The following is a 26,014-nucleotide window of genomic DNA, read 5'->3' as shown; positions in this document are numbered from 1 at the left end:
CTATTACTGGCCTCCCCAAGTCACAGATGAGGAAACTAAAACATGAAGACTTGGGACCTGCCCATCTCCTCTGAGGAACTCAGGTTCAGAAATGGAATCTGGGTTCCTGGTCCATCAGGGACCACCCGTAAGCCAGGCCTTGCCACAACTAAAAGCACTTAGTGTTAACCTACCAATCCAATGAGATCAGAATCTGTTCTCTTGCTTTATCAGCTGCTTTATATTTCATTAACTGCATTACACTGTACAGCTGCTTTGAAGTGTTACCATGGTATTTAACAAATATGCATGCATTTTTCTTAAAACTTTTTTTTCCTTTCAGGCATTTAATCTGCTTCATTCTTCTTGTTGGTTGATTAGCAGTTTTTGACCCAAGTGAATGTCAGAAGATTCTGTTTCCAAATGCCTTTGCATCAACTAATAATACTCAGACACTAAACAAGCGACTGATTAGAGGAGGCCATACAGAGTAGCTGGATTCAATAAATTCAGTCCCCGTACAAGACCCTAGTCCAAGTTCAAAGTAGACTCTCGTTGTTCCAGCATAACAGTGAGCTAGTCGGGGGTCTTCTATCCTTTTTTTGTGTTGGGTGAGTCTCTAGTGGCTTTCTTTTCCCTATAGAGGGTAGGATCCCACTACTAATACTACCCACTAATGACCTTACTCCTTTAGTTCAAATGACAGGGACCTGTGGGTTGTTTTTGGTTTTTTTTAGTGTTGAAGGTCTCAGATTATGGCAAGATCCTTGGGTAGGGTAAATGGATGTAGTTCTGTTGGGTTTAATGGAGCTACATTGATTTACACAAGCTAAATATTTGCCCACCAGACACTATGCGGTTGGAGTTGTTTGATTTGTTGGAGCTGGTCCAGTCTGCCTCTTTGTAACCTGATGGTGGAGCCGCACAGTGTGATTCTCTGTCTAGAAAAGGGGCTTGTGGTACGTGCGTCCTTTGTCTGGACTCGAAAGTAAGATTCTGCGAGGCTGGAGGCAGGCACTGTGCGACGTAGACCAAATGAGGCTGTGCAAAAGCTTGTCTGGGCTGGAAGACCCTTTTTGCATGTCTTGGAAGTTTCACTTTGAGGTCACTGCATTTTTGGCAGAGAATTTGCACTGGGTAAAATTTGCAAAGCAATGGTTTGAGCTTTGGCATGGGGACTTGAAATGTCATAATAAAAGGTCAGAGCTTGGTCCTGCTCCCATTGAAGTTTGTGGCCGTAAGCTATATCAAAGCAATTCACATTCCCGTTCTGCATATGGCTTGATTTAAAGACTCAATTAAGAGGAAACATTAAAGAGATAGGTAGGAGGAGGGGGTGGAGAGATATGGGATCTGTGTGAGCAGCCAATTATTCACTTTAATAATTCAATGGTTTTTACACTAATAGGCTGGAAAGTAAATACCACTTCACATAAATGTAGCAGTTCATTATTTATACACTGCTGAAATTGGGGTTTAATTAAGACTAAAGCCTAAGACTTTTAAGCCATTAATGAAACATGTTGCTTTGTATAGCCAGTAAAGTGTGAAGAATGGTTTGAATGCTGAGGTCATTATAGACATTATTTTAGTTTCCATAAAAGATGACCTTGACTTTATTAATTGTCATTTTTTTCTCTTTGTTGTTTCTTTAGGCCTTTAGTTTTGTTTATAGTTTTAGCTTCACTGATTAATTGTGTGCATGTCAGTTTGTGCGTCGTGAGCTGTGAACAGGCACAGATTGATGCCCTCAGTTCAGTGATCTATCAAGTACCGCTGTGATCTATGATTATCCTTTTGAACATCCCGGTGATAATTGTGATGTTTGTGATTTACTTGGTGTGCCTCTATGCATCCATCTACCAGCACATTGATGCAGTTCAGGTTGCAATGCAAATAAAATTTATCCCGATAAAAATACTCCTAAAAGGAGGGGAGGGAGGGTTAGTCTTTTGCTTTTACTTTTAATAAACTGCCTTTGTTTTTTGCATTTTTTTCACGTGGATCTTCCCCCCCATCCCCAATTATCAGCCTGAGACATGTTAATGATGCCTGATTACCACAAAGTGAAGAGCAAGCCATTTATAAAAATAAAGTTCCTTTTAAAATAAAACAAGAGGCCCCTGAAATCATTAGTCTCATTTAAAAATGACACCGTGGGCCCAGTTCTTTCCCTGTTGAAGTGAGGGTATGAGATACAGGGAGTTCAGGGAAAAGCCCACTATGGTTGGTGTGAATGAGATCTGAATTAGTCTTCTTACACCTACTTTCCCTTTATAAATCATTTTAAATTTTTAATTTTGCAATAGTATATTTTATATTTACATTATTGTATACAGACTTTTAAATAAACAGGTGGGTTTCTATGACAGATCTACCCCTCCCCTTTTCTCTGCTTACATTATCCACAATATTTCTAGAGTGTGCAAATAGTCCTTTTGAAAAAAATAATGAAACGAAGAATACAGTGCAGCGGGATCCTCAGACAGTTGGAGGCATGCATTTTTTTTAACACTGAGGGGAACTGATCTGTGAAAGCAGTGGATTCTTAGTTGCTTGAAATCTTTCACCCCAGACTGGATATCTTTCTGTAGCACAACTGGATGTTATGGATGTAGCTGCTGAAATTCCTGGGTGTGGTTCCATGGCCTGCGTTATACAGAAGGTCAGACCAAATGGCAGCAACAGCCCCTTCTGGCCTCTCTGGATCAAGAGAAAAAACATCCGTGACTCTTTGCAAGCCAAACACTGACTTGCCAGTGATATCAAATCCAGTTGTGCTGTGTGTATGGAAGTACACATTTATGCAAACAGGAAGAATTGACAAAACCGTTATAAAATTACAAAAAACAACAGATTTCTTTGCATTTTAATTATAATGACACTGTTGATTTGAACCGGGGACAAAGGTTCTGTATTTTATTAATGAGCTCTGCTAGCATCTGCTCCAACAAACCTTCCCTTTCCCTTTCCCTTTCCCTTTTCCTTTCCTGTTAAGCTCTTCTAATGTTGTTTCTCAAAATGATCGAATCTCCCACCTTTACATCAAATGAGCATTTGTGTGTGACGCACATACATGTTATTTTTCAGGAGACCTGGGGAACAGAAACACTTGAAAAATCTTCCATCTCTGCAATGGATGCATCTGGCAGTTGTGGCATGTGGCGACCGACTGGAAGAGACCGTTACCATGCTGAAATCAGCAGTTCTCTTTAGCAACAGGAAGCTCCGGTTTCACATCTTTGCTGAGGATTCCCTTAAGCCAGAATTTGAGAAGAAGGTAAGCTCCCTTTCTTTGTTATTTAAAAAGGTTTGCAGTTTTTTTGTGACCTGTCAAATCTCTGAAAAAAAAAAAAAATACCCTCGTGACAACCAATTAGCAGCTAAGCTCTTTGTTTCCCTTTTATTGCATGCAGGGTCTGTCTCTAGAAACTTTTGGAAAAAACTGGTATTTAACTTTTCATCAGTACTGCAGAAACCTGCCCTGTCTCTTCGAATTCTAATCCTTTCCCCATGTCTTTCAGTTCCAAGAATGGCCTTCCTCATACACCAGGAAGTTTGAATACAACATCTATCCAATCACTTTCTCAGTAGGAAATGCTCAGGAATGGAAAAAATTATTCAAACCATGTGCTGCCCAGCGCCTCTTTCTCCCGGTAAGGCACCTGACTTTTTGAGTAAACAGGTTCTGAGTAAGCCGCATCTGTTCCAATGTGAGGAGCTTTGCCAATATGAAATTGAAACCATTTTTCAAGCTGAAACCTCAGTTCCAAGGCATCGTTATCTGTACTTTTTCTGCTTAAGAAAACACTCTGATCATTCCTCCCCCTGGCACAAAATGCATGTTTCTTGCTTGATGCCAATTCCATTGGCTCAGCCTCTTTGGAGTCAGGGTTAGTGTTGTTTCTTGGGCAGGTGCTTCCTGCCTTTCAAACAGCACTTCTTTGGACAATGCAAGCATCGTATTCTCATTGCTCGCTTCACCCCATTCCATTCATTCCCCCTTAGAATAGATACTTTCAGTGATCTTTTCCCCTGGCACCCTCCTTACAAATCTGTGATGCATTTTATATCAGGTTTGCAGTTTCAGGGATCTGAGAAGTGGGATTCGACATGTGACACTAAGGATCCTGGCATTTAAAAGCCTGCATGCTGTGTTCTCTGACTTCAGTGTGCCTTCTGGTCCTCAACCTTTCGTGCCTTCTGGTCCTCTCAACCTTTTGCTTTGTGCTTATGTAAGAAAATGACTTATGTGGTCAACAATGCTATAATAACATTTGATGGGGGTCAGGATTTTCGCATGCCCCAAAGCAGATGCCTGTTTCCTACGGAGAGTCGGCAATAGACAACAGAGTTTGTCTGGGTTCATGCAGAGGTGGCAGGGGGTAGTTGGGAGCATGCAGGCCCCTGGGATCAGAAGCTTTAATGCTTCTTTCATGACTGGTCTACTGAGTACAAACCAAACCTTTGTAACTAAAGCCTTGACTTGTGCAGAAGTAGCCCAGCTGAATCTCTGCATATGCCAGGAAAACAAACTCCTCAATGTTGGCTCTCTTAACAGAGATGTAATTTGGGGGGTCATTCCGTTTTAAGAAGTCTGCCATCCGTGGACCAGTTTTTGCCTTGTACCTATCAGTTAGGACAGGGGTGGTCAAAATACAGCCTGCCCATGGGCCAGATCCAGCCTGCAGGGGGACTTTGTCTGGCCTGCAGCAGGTCCCTCAGTTCTGTCTGGGCCAGGTGCCATCCGGCCCATGGCGCATCCTGTCACCCCCTAGGCATGCAGCTGGGTTGGGGCAGCTCCACAGCTGAGCTGCTGCCACCTTGGCCCTAGCCTCATTGTTCTAGAGGGGACCTGCATGCACAGCCCCAACCCTGGCCCACCCCGCGCCCACTCTGGACTCATGCTGGCCGGACTGGATCAGCTCCAGACCAGCCGGAACTTGTGTGCACAGCCCTGACCCTGGCCCACCCTGCTCCTGCTCCAGACTTGCCCGCTCATGAGCCGGGCAGAAGTTGCTGCTCTGTGCAGGGTAAAAAGCAGCCCCTACCGTTCACCGCTTCTGGGTGCTCCTTTCTTGCTGCAGGTGCCCAGAGCCTGCGCCTGGGCTGCCCTGAGGCTCCTCTGCCCTGCCATCGTCACCCCTCTGGGTGGCCCAAGGGCAGCAGTGATGGTGGTGGAGAGGAGCCGCAGGGCAGCCTAGGCACGAGCTCCAGGTGGCTGCAGCAAAAAGGGCCCAGCATGGACAGGTGGTCTGGAGCATGCGCGGGGCAGGCTGGGGTCGGGGCTGTGTGTGGGTTCCAGCTGGGGCGAGTCCAGAGTGGGCTGGGGCTGTGCACTTTTGTGGTGGTGGAGACGACCTGCTGGGGAGGGGGTACTGACCAGCCTGTGACAGCTCCGCTAAACTGCCTGTGTGGCCTGCGGGCCCAGATAATTGCCCACCCCTGATTTAGGAGCTTTTAGTCCCTTCTGGCATGAGGCAGTGGTGAGATCTCTACATCTAATGGTAGATGGAGTTTCCTCTGCAGAGGATGCAGAGATGGTATTTGACAATTGCTTGTTGGCCTTCAGGGATGTTTCATGTAGATTGCCCCAAATTTTTGTTCTGTCATTTTTCATGTGTATCATGTTTGTGAGGGGACAGCAAGATGCTTTGGGTTGTCAGGCTGGTGGCAGTCAGCTTCGTGCCTTTGTTTTCTTAGATCAAGGCTCTGCTTTATTTTGGCTCTCCTAGTGCCCAAGCTTGGATGAGATTAGGGAGTGTTGTGGGGCAAGAAAAATAACTGGTAAAAATAGCTGAGGCAGCAGCAAAGGGTATGCTTGCTTTTCTGTTATCCAGGCTTGCAGCCTGAGGCTTGCGTTCTGGAATTGAGTTGCTCTGGATGCCTTGGACAGTCACTTTATCCGTCAGTTCTAAAACGGATGATTTTGGCTTTTCCTGACAAATATGGACATTGCCTTTGTCCTCTCGTGCTGCTTACCCTTCACAGGACCTCCTCTGAAGTGGACTGGGATGCTGTGGGCAGTGTACAGACAGCTGCATCACTCAAGAAGCATGTTACAGCAGTGAGTGTAGCTGCCAGTATGTTTAATTATGCACTGGAAGGTGGTGGCTCAGGTTTTGGTCTCTCCTCTCCTGTGCTGCCATGCTGAGGATCTAGCCTGTGAGATCACTGGTTGTAAATCTTGGATGTTAATGGCAGGGGGCTTTTTGGAGCATTCCAAGGGAGAGGCAGTTTAGCTCCTAGTCTGCTTAGCTCCTTTGCTGAACAGATTGTCTTGGTTCTGCTATTCTGCATATGCTGTTCACAAGTCAGAATTTGAGCTATAGGCTGCAAGCTCTTTTTTTGTTTTTTTTCTCCAATTAAATCACCTTTTTCCTTCTAGAACACCCACAAGCCATTGGAAACTGAAAGGAAATGTGGAAGTGTGCTGCAGGCGGGGGGCTCGTACAAGAATATCGTAATGCAGAGTTTATTACTAATAAGACTTTGGCTCTGTGATGTGTTCAAACAAGCGCCGGTAATGAAATGTTTCATTTTGAGTGACATACTAATTCTGGCATTCCTGATTTGTAGATGCTACTAGAGACTAAAATATTATTAAAACATTAAGGAGAGCATACCTATAGCTCATAAGTTTCCTTTTTTACTGGAGGGATGTTACATATGATTATCAACCTGCCACAGGGAAGATGGATTGAACCTCAAGTTAATCTCAGATCAAGTCTCTAGTGATGCTTTTGCTGCAGTCCATCTCTGTAAAAGCAAACCAGGTGAGCTGCAGAGGCAGGGCAAAGGAGATAGTATATCTTAAAATTAATTCAAAGAATGGGCTTCAAAAACAAAATTATACTGAGGTACTAAGAGTCACTACTTATGCGTATTCAGGCTGTGTTGGCAGCAGAGTGACACTGCTGCAGACTGCTGTGAGGAGCCCCATGTTTTAGGAATAGTAATGTTTTTAGCCAGTACCGTCTAGCTACCTACCAGGTCTTTTGGGCGGCATTTGTCACTTCCTGGGGAGCAATCTCCAGGACATTGTCCATGTTCTGGAGATGTGCAACTTATTCTCCCCTGTTCTGTCTTGCCTGGGGCTCCTAGGTACTACAGGAAATAAAAATACTATCCTGTGAGAGAAAAGAGGCATTAATGAACCTGTGATCACACTAGTGAAGTGGAGGACAGTGATATCAAGTCATCAGGGTGGAAAAACTGCATGTCTTGGATGTGTGGATGCTTTTGTTTTTTTTCCCCTCTGTTATAACTTGAGTGAATGGCTTGTGAATTGTGAATTAAGTCAAGTAAATTAACATGACTGGAGATGCTAATGTGACAGGTGTGTGATCCTGGTTGTAGTTTGTTCTCCAGTTCTGGGCATGGCATACATTTATTTACTCACTCACTTGTGAGTTTGGCCCACTGCCTTTTATTACACTGGGATATGCTGACTTACCAGCGTGTTATTAGTAATGCCTTATTCCTTGCCAACCTAGCTAACACAGGGAGAATCCACAGAGACAAGAAGTTGCGGAATCAAATTACAGATAATTGAGTATTTAACTGAAGTGTCAGGCTAAATATAGCAAGTTCTATCTGGAACTCCCAGAAGATTTATTAGCACAACTCCATACAGCTGTGCAAAACATCAAGATTATCCTCTTCTAAATGGTAAGCGTCTCTCAAGGAGAGGAAGGGACAAGAGAAGCTCTGTTCCTACTTTTTCATGTTCAGAAAGCACATAAATGGGAAGAATATCCAGATTGTATGGGAACCTCCATTACTAAAAGGAGCCCTTTAAGTTAGGATTTTTTAAGAGAATCATCTGAAAGTGGGGGCCCCACTACCCTTTGCCTGCCAGTGTGAGTTGGGTGCTTGCCTCTCTTTAAGTGCTTTTAAATCCTACTCGCATTAGACTAGTTTAATGTAAAGACTGTATTTGACTTGGTGGAACTACACAAAACTGTGGGAGCATTGGGAGCACTAGAGAGGCGAAGACCAAATTCTATCCCTGGCATTAATCCTTTGTACATGTACAGTTACAGGAGGAACCCTCCCGGGCAGATGCTTTTAAAATGGTAAAGAGCTTTGCCCAAGCCCATGTGAAGTGCACATTCAGGAATGGATACGATCCCTTCATACTGCCCAGGATAGTATGGAGCAAAACTTTTAACACTTTGCATGTCAAAGAGGAAAATGTGAAGGGCTTAAAATAACATTGTTTTACTGCCAGCCTGCTCTGTGTCTGCTGCAGGGCTGCATGCATCTGATGAGATGGGAGTGAAACATCTGACAAAATGAGCTGAGGAGCATGGTGCGCTGGAGCAGGGGAATGCAAAGGCCAAAGAGTGGTGCCAGTGGCCATTGGATGCCCTGATTCAGCATAGCTCTGAGGCAGGTTATTGCAGCTTAGGGGTAGGTTTAAGCCCACTGAAGGAAACGTGTAAGTCCCATTGATTTCAGTGGATATGAGCAGGTCCTTAAAGTTAAGTTTGCTGCAAGGGTAGCTCCTTGCCTGGAACATGTCAGGTGTAGAGCAGTGTCCCACGTTACCCATCAGGGGTGAAAGGAACGGATTCCTTTAAACCTTCACCTCTCTTGTTCTTTCCAAACCTTGCTTATAACTCTGCTCACAGGAAAAACTCGACAGCAATTCAACTGTTGATGTGCTGAGGCCTCTGCCTGCCATGTTGACTATGACTGTCTCATTGTGTCTGTGCTCTCCTTTCTTTGTCTTTATTCAGAGATATCTCTTAGTCTTAGATAATCTCTTGTCTTTGGGGCACGGACCCTCTCTCTCTCTTCTAGCACTGTGGGGTCTTAGCCTATGCATAGGGCTCCTGGGTACCACAGCTAACAACACTGAGTAACAGATAACAGCAGCAGCACCTGTGATATCCAGAACATCTAAGGTAGCTGACAGAAAAGGTGTTTTAGCAGGTCTTGTAGTGGTGTCTCCCAAAGCTAGCAACGGAGGTGAAGGACCCTGTTCTTGTTATCATCAGGCAGTTCTGACTCTGAGCCTCCGGCCTCTAATTTTGCAATCCAGTATTGCAAGAAAAATATAATATCATTGGTTGATACCTTGTTGTTGCAGGGCTTGTTCTTTCATAACAACAGGTACCACATCAATAAGAAAAAATATTCTGGGCCAGTAAAATATGTGTGAGAGAGAATCTGCACTTCAGTAGAGCTAATGGTAGTGTGTAGCCCAGTGGTTCTGTAACGATCGTTGGCATAACGCCTGTTACTACAGACCTTCCTCTCTATTTAAGATACACAGACAACCTCTGGGTTAGTCACGCTGGGCAGGGAGAATGTGCAGTTGAGATGTCAGAAGTGCAGCATTAAGCTTTACTATGGCTGGTCGAAATCTGTAAGCATTTAGTCAGGTGAAAATCCCATTCAAATCCGCACTCAGGGATTTGGTTCTTGTTCATGTGGCCCATTTAACAGTTGTGTTGATTTTGAAGTTATCTAAATAAGGAGGAAAGTTTGACAACTTTGTCTTTGGAACTGGACAGCTGACTATTGTTTCTTTTCCCGGCCTGTGGCTAAGAGCAAAGCTAGAAAATGTCAGCCCCTTTGAGAATGTGTTGGGCAATTGTAGCCAGTGGTAATCAGGGAAGTGTGGGAGAACTATAATAAAAGTGATTTTCAAGCTTGCCTAATAACTAAATATCCCTTCGGTGCCAAAGTCAGGAATTTTCACACCCTTGTAGTGCTGTTCACACCCCTGCTAAAATTAGGAGTAAATGTGTAAGTTCCCACGTTTCCACAAGGGGGCATAATGCAAACAAGAATACACCAGGCCTGTGGGACCTAAATCTCCTCCTTTTACACCAGAATAAGGTGGCTGATTTTGGGGTGGTTCTCCTGATTTAGTACTGTAGCAGAGCTCAGAATCAGTGCTGCACAATCCTTGTGAGATTTGTTTGTTTGGTGGGAAGTTTTCAAATTCCCAGAAAGGAAAAAGAACTGAAGTTTCATTCCTGGTGGCCAACTCTTTAACTACTGTTTTAAATTAGAAAAATCACATGCCAATGGTTTATTTTAACGTCACCTACTGGGTGCAATTTAAATGTGGTGAGTGGGAGACTGTAGCAGGACAACTAGCCAACAGCGGAGATTAGGGAAATATAAGATCAAATGGAGGTGAGAAGCTCTTATATACCATCTTAAATGTTCTTTTCTACGTTAGAACTGGAGACATTTCACTGGCGCATATACTTGCCAGTCTTGATTACAGGATCAGGACCTGCATTCAACTGCATGGCTAGACCACGAAAGAGCTTTATGCTAAAATCCTGGAACATTCTGCTGATATATTTGTAAAATTTTCTTTTTCTTTGTTAGTAACTTTGCAGTCATATCATAAGCCAGAATTACATCCCCATCTCCTACAAATGGGCAGTTTTACTGTAATCTCACAAGTTATTGGTCTTTAAAAGAACTAGTACAGATGGTGTGGGTTTTATTACTAAAATCAATATTAAATAGGCCTTGTGGACTAGATCTCAGGTTGTTATGACAGCTAAGTGGATTATTGTTTTATGTGAAGAATGGACTCTTGGATTTTCTTTTGTGCTATACTCTACCTGTTTTACCATGCCAGTTGTTTAAAAAAAATGATCCACCTGCTGCTGATGAGTCCCATATGTTACAGTATTTGTCTCGTATCAGTAAATAACTTTTGTCTGTTGCATGAAGGTTACATTTCAAACCAAAGTACTTCTTGTGCAGTAATCGATTTCCTTTTGTTGTCTGGCTGGTTTCCTTCCACGTCTTCTTACCCTGCGAACTCCACAGGTCATTTTAAAGGATGTGGATTCTCTTCTTTATGTGGACACTGATGTTCTCTTCTTGAGGCCTATCGATGACATCTGGCGCTATCTCAAAGAGTTCAACTCCACACAGCTGGCTGCCATGGCCCCAGAACATGAAATACCAAAGATAGGCTGGTACAGTCGATTTGCTCGTCACCCTTACTACGGAACAACTGGTGTCAATTCTGGAGTCATGTTGATGAATTTAACTCGGATAAGAAACACGCAGTTCAAGGTGAGAAACGGTCAAATGCTACAGGAAATGCTTGTACTTATTTTTTAACAGCCTGTGATTTACTAGAAAACAATTTGCGCCAGAGGATATAAGGAGGAGTCTGAACAAATTTATCAAAACCCAGGGTTTTAGAAAAACTAATCAAAGTGTTTCCCAATATTTAAAAAAAATTCTGATGGGGGCAATTTCTTACATAAGTGAGTGATCCCCAAAAGGCTAGAGCACTCAACTCTGGCAGGTGAAATGGCTTAAAACCAAAAGTAGAGGTGACTTAATTGAACTGTCCCATCTGAGAGAGACATAAAAGAGGAAGCCAAAGATAATCAGTGCTGCGTGGAATGTGTTTTACAAAAGACTTTCCCTGATAGACATACAAGGTCACAGCATATTTTGAGCACACTGTGGAAGTCATTGTAGTAAGTGAATCATGCCAATGGTTTTTACGTTGCTGTCTTTCCGTGTCTCAGGGCTAGTCTGTGGAATCTTTACTTAAACAGATAGCCACTTCTTCACATGGCACCTCTTCTGAGAAGGTGTTTAGGAAATATAAGTAAATACAAAGTAGCCTCGGGAGCAGTCCTTGAAATCTTTATGCACACCTCCATAGACCCTTCAGACTTAATCCCGAAAGTCACAGTCCCTCTTGCTGTGAAGGGGAAGTTAGTTAATGTAGCCCTTCAAAATGTGCTTAGTTTCTGCCTAAACCGTGATGTCCCCTAGTCACTACTATAGCCTGAGATGAGGTTAGAAGAGTGCTCAGAACATGTAGGCCCCAAGTGAACCGTGGCAATATTGCACTGCTGTTTGGAAAAGAATTAACTGCTTGCTCTGATTTCCTTCTGCCTTGTAGAACAGCATGATACCAACTGGCTTGACATGGGAGGAAATGTTGTACCCTTTATACCAAAAATACAAAAATTACATTACATGGGGAGACCAGGACCTACTAAATATTATTTTTTACTTTAACCCAGGTATGTAAGGACTCCTGTTGGACTTGCACTTGTTTGTAAAGGTAAAATCCAGTAACATGATGGTGATGAACAAATAGGCATTCTGACCTGAAATGCAGAACCCAAGTCTCCTGTCTTGCTAACCTGTATGCACATGGGATTCACTCCCAGTAGGATTACTCTTGTGTGTTATGCTGACAGGACTGAGGCCTAAAATTTTAGTGCCGGTGTAGATGTCAAAGGCTGGAAAAGATTACTGGGCACAATATGAAATAATGGTGAAATCATGGGACAGAGTTAGTCGTGCATGTGTTTAAATGCTCTGCTGGATCAGGGCCCAGCTGAGTAACACTTTTGTTTCCATGATCATGGATGTTTATCTGAATTTGAAATTGGCAAATTTTGTCCAAATCCAATTTTTTAAAATTTGGCCAAATCCCTTTATTTATAAAAGAAGCAACAGAGTTGAAGTCAATAGACAGTAAACTGACTTCGCACTGAAAAGAGGATTAAAAACATTTGTTGTTTGTCTTGAAAAATAGTTCCCTCCCTCCTCCCCACTGTGCACTGCAAGCCTTGATTTTCAAAGAAAAGCAGCTCTGGCCCTTCGGCTGAGTGACTCAGCCTCGATGAACTCCAGGACAAATGCATTTGCACTTCTAGCTATCCAGGATTTTGTGATCTCTCTTTGCCCTGCCTTCTCCAGGACTGTAATGTGGCAGTCTTTTTATCATCAGAGGACAGATGTGATACCCCACAAGCCCAAAGGGATTCAAAACAGAGAGCAGAGGGACAGTATTACCTGCAGATGTGTGTCCATGCATACAAAATGACAAAGAATGATGAGGTAGAGTTGGGGTGATATTGTAGCTGTGATGGTCCAGGAAGGATGTTTATGGGAGACACCTTTTATTGGTCCAGTTGTACAGTTGGGAGGGATATAGACAAGCTTCCAGGGTACCACATAGTCTTCGAGTGGGAAAAAATTGAAAACGGATGGAAGCATGGATTCTGGAATATTCCCATGGATGCTATAAGGCAGTGATTCTCAACTTTGCCGTGTGTGCCTGGATCACACCATAAGGAACAAAAGTGACCAGTAATTTTTTTGAAAAGATATAAGCCCAACTCGATGCTCAGCTTCTAAAGAGGCCTGATTTTCAAAGCTGCTGAGCTTCATAATATTAAATAGCTTCAGCTATGTATGTACACAGAATCTATCCTATTTAAAACTGACAAGGTTGATGTTACCAGTTACTTGAAAATATACGCTCTTGCATGCTGAGACTTGAACACAAAATAACTGGTGGAAAAGCCCAAAATTACAGGAAATTGTTTAGAGAGACATGGTCATACTCTTTCTCTGTTCCTAGTACCCAAAAGCTTGTATGTATTTCTCCCAGCTATGCAGCTGGTCCAATAACAGATATAACCTACACATTTCTGTCTCAAGAATAATGTGCTGGATTTGCAGTCTAGAAACTATCTAATGTATAAAGTATTTTCACCCTTTCAGAATAAATGATGCATTTTTCTTTCAATGCCATTTTTATAGATCTATTCATTCAGACTCAGAGATGGAAGATTAGGTCATTGTACAAACCTATTGTACATCTTCCATTTGCGTTATCCGTGCATTAGCTGAAAATACACAAATTTACTTAACCCAAAAAAAACCAACCCATTTCCACTGAAATAATCCAGGAAAGTAAAGCAATAAAAGGAATTTAATGAGAATTCCTGAAAAGATGCATCTCCCACCCCTTTTCAGGGCTGCTCTAATATTAACAGACTTCAAGAAATAAATATTAACTGAGATCAGGGTCTAGTTCTGAAAGCAAAAATGAAGTACCAGCATCACAGAAGTGGGAGATAGGGAGAGAAAAACTGGTGGGTGACGCGTGTAAAAGCTGATAACCAACACTTTTGTTCAGCATGAAGTTGTGTTTGTGCAAGCATGGAGCACTGGCATCGTGCTGATAAAGAGCCCAATCTAGAGTGCTGGAGTCATTGGAAAGGCTCCCACTGACTTCACTAGGCTGTGGGATGGATGGACCAGTGCACCTCCAGGGACTCTAGCCCTGAGCCTTCAGACCAGAGCTAAGCATGAGGTGTGTCAGACCAAATGGAAATTGTTCATGAGAAACCCTGGTGAGTAAATGGGAAGAGTTTTCTTTAGGCTTTTTCTTCTACCCCATGTAAATTCACACAGGGACTGGGCAGGGCTAGTGAAGCTCAAGGAAAAGCCAAGTGAACTGTTCAGTCTCCAGTCCTTGTGGTGGTGCTGAGAGTCTGCCATCATGGAGTAACAACCAGTGGCACACCCGTTGCCATGGCAGGAAGGTGACCCACAGAAGTTGTCGTGTTCTGCCATAGTCTTGTTATAGAAGATGACAGTGTGCAGAGTATTAGGGAGAGGAGCCAGGTGTATGATACTGTGAGTAACTGGGTCGCTTTTGAAGTAGATAAAGGAAGGTGAATGTATGACAGCATGTGTAGTTTGGCTTTGTTTGCTAGTGACCGTGCAGACCCCAACAGCAGTATTCATGAATAAATATGATGCAGTGTTTGTTCTGGGAATCCATTGCAGTGGATGATCACTCTTGGTCATCTCTTGAGCAACACAGGTGGAAATCTAGGCAATTATCCTCAGCTATTGAAAATCTTCCTGATTGACAACCTTGCCATTTCCACAGAACCATGATTTACTTGCAGCACTTATTTTGCTCAATGTATCATTCTTTGTCTCTCTCGACTTGGTATTTCCAGAGTATCTCTACGTGTTTCCTTGTCAGTGGAACTACAGGCCAGATCACTGTATGTATGGGAGTAACTGTAAAGGAGCCGAAACAGACGGCATCTCTATTCTGCATGGAAATAGAGGCGTCTACCATGATGACAAGCAGCCTACATTCAAGGCAATATATGAAGTGATACGTGATGTGAGTATTCTGCTTTTGACACAGATGATTCTTTTTTATTTCAAAGTACAAAGCAGTGCAGGAGCCTTATGCAGAGCACTTGACAGATTGCCTCTTCCAAGATAGCAGACTGAGAATATCAGTGCTTTATGTAGACACGACGTTCACAGAATAAACAGAGTGCATTGGGCTGTTGTTCCATTTAAAAAAGACAGTGATAGAGAGAGAGTGTGCATGTGTGTGTATGTGAGGGAAGCTTCAATCCACTTCCAAAAGTCAGTGGAAAGTGCTTGGTAGCTTGCAAGAGTAAGATCATGTTTGAATTCCCTTTTCATTGTTACATTCTGTTCGCTTTTGTCAAGTCCTTCTCTAGGATAACAGCCTACTGTTGCTACCAGATTGTGCAGTTACTCGTAGCTCAAATACTACAGGTCTGTGTGTCTGGGGTTGAAAGTCCCAGCTGTTGACTGAAGTAGGGAATCATCGCAACAGCTCCTCTTCCATTGCAGTCCCATGAGGAGAGGCACTGTCTGCATAAGACACAGTGCTCTGTAGTCCCAAAGATTGCCACAGGTGCCTCGCACCTCTCCATGAAAGGGGATCTCCTGTTATGAGCAATTATTTTAGAATCTCCACCATGTCCCCTAATTAGCCAATTTGTAAATAATGGCACTGAAATGCAGTTCTGTGAAGTGAGCCAAGCCAGACATGTCTGGGTGAAACTTTCTGAAAACCAGTAGTTTTAAATGGATTTGAAAAATGGTTTCCAAATGTCTCCAGTCACAGGGACTTGAGGGAGGGAGATGTCTGCAGGAGCCAGGGTACCCAGTTTGCCATGCCTTATAAAGCCTGATTCTGTTTACACTTCTCAAATGTCATTAAAGCTGTGGAAAATAATCAGGGTTTTTTTTTCTCCTCTTTAGTTTCCCTTTGAAGACAATCTCTTCCAATCCTTGTTCTACCCTCTTCAGTCTAAGTTTCTGGATACTGTACACACTTTATGTGGGCGAATACCACAGGTTTTTTTGAAGCAGATTGAGAAAACAATGAGGAAAGTTTATGAAAATCGTGTTGTTGTCCACGTGGGGGCCAACCACAGGTTCTGAACAGAGATAACTACATTTAATATGGTGGTTTTCATCTTTGTATCCAAATTACTTGAGGCAGATCAATTAAAGCAACGTTATCAGTTTAAAATCCATGTTATAAACAAACACTTGTTTCGCCCTGTTTGGCTAATACCCGCACAGATTATTACTACAAAAAGAGTTTTACAAGTCTCTTTAAATGGTCACTACCTAGTTTCTTTTTTCACTTCCTGCATTTCTCTTGCCTTGAACTAGGTGAGTTGAGGATGTGACTTTCACTTCTGTTGAGTGAGTTTCACTTTCACTTTTTTAGGTTTGCCGTGGTTTAAACACTTTGGAGGAATGCTTATTTGTTTAAACACAGCCATTTTCACTGCAGATCTCTTTCAATCTGGGAGCATCTTTATTCATTTCAGATTGTATCACTTTTCTTCCCTCAACATTGTAATATTGGGCTAGATTTCTTTTGATGGTGTCACTTCAAGGTATTTGCCACTCAGAAGATATAAAACTTAAAAGAGATAGGAACACACATTCTCTGGTGTCATGAACATGTTCAGTGACAAGCTCTCAGGCCATTATGACAGGCTTAGTTAAAAGTGACTGCAGTAACAGGAAAACATCTACTTAAAAACTGTATTTCTGTTTGAAGGTGTTTACCTACTCTTGCTGCAGGAGGCACCTGAGGTGAAAGAGACTGGGAGTAAAGACGTGTCTCCAGGTGTTTACTCTCTGCATTTACAGCATTTTCCATCTAGGCAGTGCCACTGTTTCCCTGTCTTGTTTGTGAGGGCCTTTCACGCGGGAAGAGAGGTGACAGCTGTTAAAGCAAGTAAGAAAACATGCAGTAAACAGGAAGAGGAATTTAGAGGTAGATACAGTGCCTGGAATTGGTGTTAAGTTACTTGATAAAAGTGAGTGTTATTCCCATTTGTGTGGGTTTTGGCCTTTTTTATCAGTCTTAAGGAAGAAATGCATGACCTCTCCTGCCCATTAATCACTTTAAAAGCAGTCAAAGAACACTGAATGAACTATATGAAAACAGGTACAATTGATCTGCTTTCTTCAAACCCCTTTCTATTGCTGTTTACTGCACAGGAATAATTCTGTTCCATTGAGAGCTCCCTTTCCAGTCTACCTTACTGAGACTGCTGCCTCTGACTGCCTTTCTGTTATGCCAAAAATCCTCCTCTTCTGGGACATAAAGATATATCTTTTGCTTGGCACTTTCATTCCTGGAAGTTCAGTGTCTGTGCCAGGATTCTGACTAATAGCCTTAAAGTAAAATGGGATACAAGACAGTTTTGTTTATTTTATTTAAAATATTTAATTTAGATTAGATGTCAAAAGCATATTCATGTTGTAATTAGTTACAGACTGGAGGTTGCAGACAGTATTGCACATACAGGACCTTACTGAAACTTGCAGTAGTCAAAAGGTGCTCGGGAGATGTTTTGGGAACAAGAAACTAATAAACCTTTAAGGGAACACAGTGCAACAACCAGCTTGGAAGACATTTCCTAAATGAAAGCCTTGGGAGTCACGTGCAGCAAAAATGTTCTATGGTCACCTGAAGCTATTTGCTTTGTATCTAGTATGTGAAGAGCCCAGGAAAGCTTTTCTGAAATGAAAGAGAAAATCACTATAGATTGCATATAAAATATATGTCATGCCAATGGTTTTCTAGACCCTTATAATTATCATACATGGCTGATAAGTGGTATGGGCATGAGCTGTTTCTTAGAGTACAGCAGTTCAAACAGACTGCAGCATTGGCACGACCACTCTTATCACTCATGATGATGCACAGTTTTATAAGGGAAGACATGCCAACAGAAAATCCTTTTAGCTGGCAGCATAGGTGACCCCTCTCCTCCCGCGACATCAGGCTTGTTGCCTCCCACCACGTGATAAGACTGTTGAGACAACACCTGGCTAGTGAGGAAAAGGAAAACATGATGCTTATTGGCAGTTAAGTTTGCCAAACAGATTGGTTGTACATAACAGCAAGTGCCTACCCAGGAACAGTTTTTGAATCTATGGAGTGTGAATGCACTGGTGACATATTGCACATTGGACAGCGTCACTAGGAAAGCATCCAAGTGGAGTAGGATCAGTTGTAGAAGCCCAGAACAACAAGTAGAAAGTGTTGGGCCTCTTGAAGACAGTGGTTTCATCCCAGGTCTTTGCTTGGTCTAAAGAATTTCAACAGATAGTTGCTGTTTTGCACTCTTGTTTGCTAAGGCCTAATAAACCTACAACAGTTTGCACTTGTTTTTCATGTTAACATATACTCTTTGCTCTGTAAGAGTTCAGAATTGACCAGAAATGGGCTGAGGTTTTCTTGCAGTTATCCTGATCCAAAGCCCAGAAATACCTCTTATGCAGGGACCAGAAAACCATTTAAACCGAAGTGGGACAGTGTTACCATCTCTCATGATTTTACCAAGTCTTGCACTATTTGGTGTTTCTCTTTTTTTTGTTAGAATTTCAGTTGCCCTTTAAAGTTCAAGCTGTTACGGTTATGGAGAAAAACTTGCAAAGTTCATTCAGATGCACTCTAAGTTTTCAGACAGAAGGCAAACAAAAGGAATCTGCAATGTATTTTTAAAGTTTCATGACTTCAAAATTATCTCATGATTTCTTGGGGTCTGATTAGGACTTAAACATTTGGTGTTGGCTAAATTGAGAGCTTGACTATTAGATCATTTTTATTTCTTAAAACAGGATAAGAATGACAGTTGATTGGTCAGGTTAAATTAAGATTAGGTGTTCTGGGCATTTTTTTAAAATTGCTCATCTCTTTAGTACCTACAAGCCACAAAAGTTTGCACAGCAAAACCCTCCTTACCCAGGAACTTATAACTGCATTTTAGAAGGTCAAGTCATTTGGCATATAATATTTATAATTCCTAACTCTCAGAATTTAGTAGGTTATGACTCTATGCATTAAGATTTAATAGAACCTGAAACTGTGGGTAGATTATAATGAAGGAATTAAACAAGACTGGAGGTCTTCATAAAATAAAGGCATTATTACTTAGGAAATTATGGGGGATTTAAACTGTGTTTGATATGTTTACAGTAGGTGCTATATTTTTTATAATGAACAATATTACATTATTGACAACTAAGAAACCTATATGAAGTATGCTTTTTTAACATGAAAATATCTGTCAGTGTGATGTAAAATACAGGGAAAAAAGTGTGGGAAGTGTTGTATTGTGCTTTTGTTCTGGAAAAAAATGTTTTAACTGAGCTGTAATTTGAAAACTCCAAAGTCTTTTTAAAAACAATTATCTAAACTATTTCATTGTCCAATAAGAATAATTAATGTATGTGTTATTACTGCATCCAAAAATATATTATGTCTTGTTTAACAGTAGTTGGTTATAATATTAAGCTTATTTAGAAACAATCTATACTTAATAATCATTTCTTATTACCTGTAAATTAACTTTCATTTATTTTAATCATGGAAATATGTAAATACTTATATAGGATTTATATCTTTTTTCCCTCTTCTTATGTATTACATTACTGCATTGGTAATTACTAAAATAATGGAACCTGAACACTATTGTTCATATACCAGACTGAAAAATAACATGAAAAATAACAATGTATTCTCATATTTATTGAAGTCCTGCCCTGCCCTGCCCTGCCCCCCCCACCCCCGCCATAAGACATACTCCATGTTTTGGGAAGACAAAATTAAGACTTTTTTTTTTCTTTAAACTGTTCAGAATCAGGTTCTTCATTTTGACTGCTAATTTTTGGGTAAATGGTGAGTGTGATATGTGAATAAATAAGGTATGTCTGTAAGAATAAATGGACATTTTTTTTTGTCAATGAATATAAATTAATCTTTTAACACATTGACCATGTTGGTTATACAAATTCGCCCTTTGGAGTCAGAACCAGGCAGTGTGGACCACTCTAAAGAACTGTGCCCTTGTTTAAATACTGACCCAGATCCTGCACAGTGACTCATGTGCTTAACCTTACATAGATGAATGGGCCATTACAATCAGTAGGTTCACCGCAGTGTGTAACATTAAGTGTGTATGTGAGTCTTTGAAGGGTCAGGGCCAAATATCCATGTTTTAAACTGGTTATTCTATACTTGAACTCACTAAAGTTAGACAAGGGCCTAATACTGAGAGCTGCTGAGCACTTCCATTCAGTCCTATTTAAGCCATAAGGAAGTGTCAGAATACAAATGCACATTGTTCAGCAAGGGAAGCATTCAACCTTTTGGCTAAGATCAAGTGTAGTAGGTTGTATCATTTTATGAGGGCTTGTTGAGGCTATCTGGCTGCACGTGGTTAAGTGAGCTAGATAGCTGTACTATCCTTTCTATTCTTTACAGATAGAAACTGGAAACTTTTAGTGTGATGTGTGTGCATGCCAGAATGAGCGTGTGAGAAGAGCTATGATCTATTTCTGTGTCATTTCTGTATCATTTAAATTGCTTCTATATTTTTATTTGATAAGTGCACCAATTATGTATAGCTCCCAAGGAGGCATAACAATGCTTTTCTATGTTGATTATGATTCTTCAGCTTGCAACATAAATAAATGAACTTTTAAGCAAACTCTGACTCTTGATGGTCCTCTTTTCAACATCAAAAGAGTAATTTTACTGTCTTAATCATTGATTTAATAAATTATAAGGACCTCTTTCAAACTTACATGCACACCCACAGTGCAAGGGGGTTGAATGCTGGAGAGTAGTTATGCAGTTCTAAATTAGGCTGTTCTTAGTGTGTGGTTTCTTTACTAAAATGTGTCACTTTTCTGTGTAGTTTTTCTTATTGTTAAAAATAATTTTATTGTGAAATACAAACCATGTTCTTTCATAACTTGTTTTTAGTACTGTGTGCATTTGTGTGTGTTAAATTCAGTGTTTACTGATTTTCTTTTTCATGTAACAATGAAGACTAAAGGGTAACTGTAAATGCTAACAGATTGAGGCTTTGTCTACGCAATACGGTTTCTTTGCTATGAAAAGATCACATCCACAGCTGACGTAGCTGTGCCAGCAAACGCAGAGGTGTTGGGATAGCTCTGGTAGCAGAAAAACTCCTTGAGCCAGCAGGGTTGTAGCTATACCAAGAAACTGGCTGCCTCAGAGCTCCCATCTCTTTTCAAGCAACAGCATAGATATAACTTGTTCAGAGGTCAGGTTGTCCTCCTATATACCAGGATAGTCCCAGTGAACCGAATACACTTGTGGAATTGCACCCACCAACTATGAAGCTGACTCCTTGACTTTAAAGGATTGTATGCTTATAAGTGAGGCCATATTCAGGATTTTAATCTTTACCTTTTTTTCCCTTCTCTGGGATTTATTTCAGTCATCCTTTCTTGAGGAGGTGATTATATTATATAGCATTAACCACAGAGATCAGCAAGATTTTTTTTTAGAAGTACTTGTGCCCTGCAAACTCTTTTTGTTTTTCTGGTACCTGCTTTCACGGTGCTACATATTCAAAATAAATGGTATGTGCAGGGCTTTTTGACTTAAAGACCTGGACTGAATTTAACAAAGGTAGAACGTAGAAGACTGTGAATAGCTCCAGGCAAACACACTTTGCTACTAGAAGACTGTGTCTACACGTGCTATTAATTTGCATTAGGCTTATGGTGCAGTAGGCCTTTCCAGGCAGCACGTCTACACATGCTCCCGGTTGGAAGCAGAGGGCTGCTCTTGCCCCGCTTTGTCCTCCTGCACCAGCCAGGGAGAGCTCCAGGCTCCCCAGGTGCTAGCCAAGGGGCTGGCAGTGCCTCCTGACCCTGTGCACATTGGGAGGGGACCTGATGTGCACTAGGCTGGGAGACAGCTGCTTCTGCAGTGGGCAGGTCTCCTGGCCCTGTGCCCATCTGGACACACAGCTGTCAGCAAGCCCCCTGATAGGCAGGGCTTCCCTACCCAGCGAGGGGTTCACTGGGAGCTGTCCTGGGTGTGGCTGGATTCCCAGCTCCCGCTTGCCCGGGAGCAGGTAGCTCCACAGTATGCAGAGCTGCTTTGAGGGGTGGGGGCTGGGTTCTCAATCCCTGCTTACCCTCTGGAGCTGTCAGCTCCATGCTGGGAGCCAGAACAGGAGGCAGAAAGTTCCCCAGTCCCAGTGCTGATTGGCTCCGAGCTCCTGCGGGGAGCTGGAAGATGAGAAGCGCCAGGACCAGGGACAGAGAGCTCTCTGTCCCCCGTGGTCCCCTGCTGCTGAGGTTGACTGGGAGCAAATTTGCTTCTGATCAGCATCTATAAGAGTGTTACTGTGCACTAACTACTGCATAGTTAATCTATACCTGTGTTTACAGGTACTTGCTCACTGTGTAAGAGCCTAATTTACTGTGCAGTAAATGCCCCACACATTTGGATGCTGACATTTTACTGCACAATAGATTAGTCTACTGCACAGTAAAGCATCTCGTGTAGATGTGCCCGAAGTAACCTAAGTCTGTTAGCATAGAGCACTGTGTAGGCCAGTTTACATTGCTAACTCATTCAAGTTACCCAGGGCTTGCACTGTACTTCACTGATCAGGGTAGAGATACCCAAAGAATAGGGCCTATACCAGTAGGAGAGTAGTTAATGAGTTTGGCCACTGAAAGGGCCAAATACATTAATTTCCTTCATAATGGCAAAGGGCGATGTTCCTTTCTCAATTGAGTTATCGTGGTATAATTGAGGGAAGAATTTGGCACACATTGTGTTTAAAAAAAATAAAAGCCCTCTAAGACTAAACTTGCCTTTCATATACTTTTCTGTTTCAGTTCTCTTCAGCTTGCATGATTCAGTCCCCAAGTACCACTTGTGTGCCTTTCTCCTACGTCTTCCTTTCTGCTGTATGTGGTCTTTCATCGCACTGCATACCCTCCTCTGCATTCTGTCATGAACAGTCACTGCTGACATGGTATTGGCTTTCCTACCACTTCTCAGCATGACAGGAAATTCCTGTTGTGGCATCTCTAGCCAAACCAGTTGTCTGCAGCATAAGGGAGATGAAGGTAATCAGATGTCACTTTATGTCACTTGCTCATTCATGTGTATGGTATGTTAGATCCAGGCCTGCTCCCTTTGAAGTCAAGAACAAAATTATCAGTAACGTTAGTGGGAGAAGGGTTAAGCCAGCTGTAATACAGCTGGGTTACACAGTGGTTTTCTAGCTGTGGTCTACGGAACAATAAAGGTCAATAGTCAAGCTGGCTGGGAATTTTCCAGCTAAGCAGTATTTCATCAGAAAATGTTGATTCATCCAAACCCAAACTGTTTGTAGGAACGTATGTACCAGTCTTGATAGAAAAGGTTTCTCAGTCCAGGACAGAATTTCTTAAAATGTGAGAGTGAAAGAGAAACACCCCCAAATAGCTAATAGCTCAGTAGTGATGGCACTCACCCAAGATAATGGTGATTGAAGTTAAGCCTTTGATCTGAATTTCCTACATTTCAGGTGAGTGCCCTAACTATCAGGCTTCTGGCTTTCTAGGTTGGGTCTTAATCTCTCCTACTAGAACCATTTCACTTTGTATAAATCACTGGAGTTGACCCTTGGTTTCCCATATCTAAGCTAAATTGGTCTCTTTCTCTCTCCTTTCCCTACAACCCTTGCACTGATTCTGGGACAGAGTGATGCCCCCACCCATGCTCTTGGGACAGAAAGATCACCACGCCATTGTGTTTGGTTAATGAGTATAAGCAGAGATCAAGCTGGATGGCACATTCATCCCTTAAGTAGGACCTGAGCACAGATAATTCCTTTAAAACCTCCATGACATTGAGGGATGAAAGTAAAGTACCATGCTAGTCAAAACAACAATAAGCCTATCCAAATGGTGCTGACATTGATACTGAGATCTATTCTGCTGCTCACTGTGGCATTGTCTGTTGGCCCTTACTGGATATCAAGGTTTGCCTCCCAGGAATCATTTTTATCCTTCCTCCATGTCTTGAAGCCCTATAACCATTCAGGATCCAACCTTTAGAAAATGACTCGCCCCTTCCTGTTCAGTTCGGTTAGACATTACCGGTGGACTATGAGTCCTCATTAACGTTTCTCATGCTTCCCTCTCCCATGCTCCTGCCTGCCTCTTATTCACCACTCTTCTTGTTCCTCTTCATCCACATGGGAGCTTTTTCCAAAAGAAAAGTAAGATGTCCTTACTACTTCCTTCTCCTAAATGAGCCACAGAAAAGGTGCTGCAGGAATAAAGGGGAAGAGGATTCTATTCCCATGATTTCTCGCTCCAGTCTTTAAATCGTTACAGTGGGGTGTACATGCCTAGCCCCCAAGCAGCACAAGATACATGCCTGGTGCCATCAACAACTCCTCTTCAAAAGATTCTGCGCTTGTGTGCATGTACCTAATATGGGCTCCACACTGGCTTCATCTTGAAGAACAGTTACTGAAACATAAGTACATCCTGTTCTGCGGTAACTTCCAAAGTCTGAACCTTGTTTTCATTGTGAATCAGAAATAAAAGACAATATGAACTCTCTTATCCCAGTATAAAACAGATTTTCATTTATCTTGCTCATAACATATCCATGCATCACAATATAAATTGGAAAAAATCACTTTTCAACTGGAATAAGCCTGTCCACACAGATTGTGGAAATTATATCGGTTTAACTGTTATTTTAAATGAATGCCTGGGATTATATTGAAAAAAAACAACTTTCCTGTGCAGACGGTAGGTCCTGATCCCGCAAACAAGCTTGTCTGTGCACCAGATGAGACTGCATGTATTAAAATATCAGCATACACTACATTAACTACTCTGCTGTAACTCTAATGTGAACACTTGCTACAGAGTACATGGCATGAATGAATGCAGGCAAGTCCTTATTCATATGTTTAATCTGTAGTGTAATGAATAGCCCTAGCACCGGGCCCTGATGCCTTATTTTCTACTGGTGCCAAGTTGCATATATTTATAATCAATGTTTGGAGTTCTGCCTGACTTTCAAAGCTTTGGTATTCCCTATGTGGCTGAGGCAGCGGTGGACCTGATGCGGCAATTGTTAATTGTGTGTTTAATTTTAATGCATAGAATGCTTATTCAAGTTGCAATGACAGGAAACCCAGTTCTCCACTACCCTTTCTATAAAGTCACTTGTGCAAAGGGTAAAATGCTAACAATCTGATCTGTGTGCCTTTTATGCCCACTCTGACCAGATATAAAAGTGGAAAATGGATACGAAACAGGGTGAGTAAGCTGCTTGTTTAGTAGCTGAAAGCTCTGCTGCCTTTAGAAGCAGAGGTCTTTTTTCTGACAATCCCAATTGAAATGGGGATTTCTTATATTCAGATGCCTCTGAATATGGTGAGGGCAACAAAGTAGGAGAGGACTAAGAAACTGATATGTGTGAGACCTGTTTCTTTTCCTCTCCGAGGGATATTTTTTTCAAAGGTTACTGCTTGCTCTGAAGTCAGAAGATAGAACTGGGGTGAGAGAGAAGTATAAATGGCCTTTTCCTAACAGTCAAATCCTGCAGGCAGGACAAACTGTCGCCACTGATAGCTTTCATTACCCCAAAAGATATCCTTGTAATAGTGTCCTTGTTACAATTGATAGTATAATTTACTCATTTAAAATGTACATAAAGTGATCAGTCTCCATATAAAGGTACCATAGAAAGCTTGCATTAAATATGGTCTTTAAATGAGAAATGTCAACAGAGAAAATTCTTCATTCACCTCCAGAATTTGTTTCCTAGTTTCAAAAAGACGATTGTAACTTTGCATAATCCCAGTTTATAGCATTCTTCCTCCCAGAAATGAAATACAGCTACTCCTCGCTTAACATTGTAGTTATGTTCTTGAAAAATGCGACTTTAAGCAAAACGATGTTAAGCGAATCCAATTATGTCACAGTAGTTACCTACTAGTCGGCAGCGGCCAAACAACATTATAACCGAACATTGCGCGACTTTAAATGAGTAAGTTCTCTAATAGATCAGTGACGTACTAACGAAACAACGTTAACCAGGACAATGTTAAGTGAG

At 41.8% G+C, this 26,014-nt stretch overlaps 1 protein-coding gene and 1 long non-coding RNA gene across 3 annotated transcripts in view; one reads left to right on the top strand and one right to left on the bottom strand.

Annotated features, from left to right (window-relative positions):
* The first annotated feature begins 2,085 nt into the window (after window positions 1-2,085).
* On the top strand, window positions 2,086-24,507 carry GXYLT2 (glucoside xylosyltransferase 2). 2 transcript variants are annotated; one of them, XM_019504742.1, is made up of 6 exons: window positions 2,086-3,259; window positions 3,504-3,635; window positions 10,789-11,040; window positions 11,891-12,014; window positions 14,763-14,935; window positions 24,274-24,507. In XM_019504742.1, the coding sequence occupies exons 1-6, from the start codon at window positions 3,056-3,058 to the stop codon at window positions 24,289-24,291; spliced, it is 903 nt and encodes a 300-aa protein (XP_019360287.1). In that variant the 5' UTR covers window positions 2,086-3,055; the 3' UTR covers window positions 24,292-24,507. The 2 variants fall into 2 exon arrangements, with proteins under 2 accessions (XP_019360287.1, XP_019360286.1); XM_019504741.1 differs by lacking the exon at window positions 24,274-24,507 and adding an exon at window positions 15,838-16,929.
* Window positions 17,523-26,014, bottom strand: part of LOC109288969 — a 16,840-nt gene continuing 8,348 nt past the window's right edge. Inside the window, exon 2 of the long non-coding RNA XR_002095267.1 lies at window positions 17,523-17,937. This is a non-coding gene — a long non-coding RNA (uncharacterized LOC109288969). The remainder of the gene's footprint in view (window positions 17,938-26,014) is intronic.

The sequence above is a fragment of the Gavialis gangeticus genome, unplaced genomic scaffold (assembly GCF_001723915.1).
Source record: "Gavialis gangeticus isolate Ggan-Ray unplaced genomic scaffold, GavGan_comp1, whole genome shotgun sequence".
Taxonomy (NCBI): Eukaryota; Metazoa; Chordata; order Crocodylia; family Gavialidae; genus Gavialis; species Gavialis gangeticus.
This window is presented reverse-complemented; position numbering and strand designations above follow the sequence as displayed.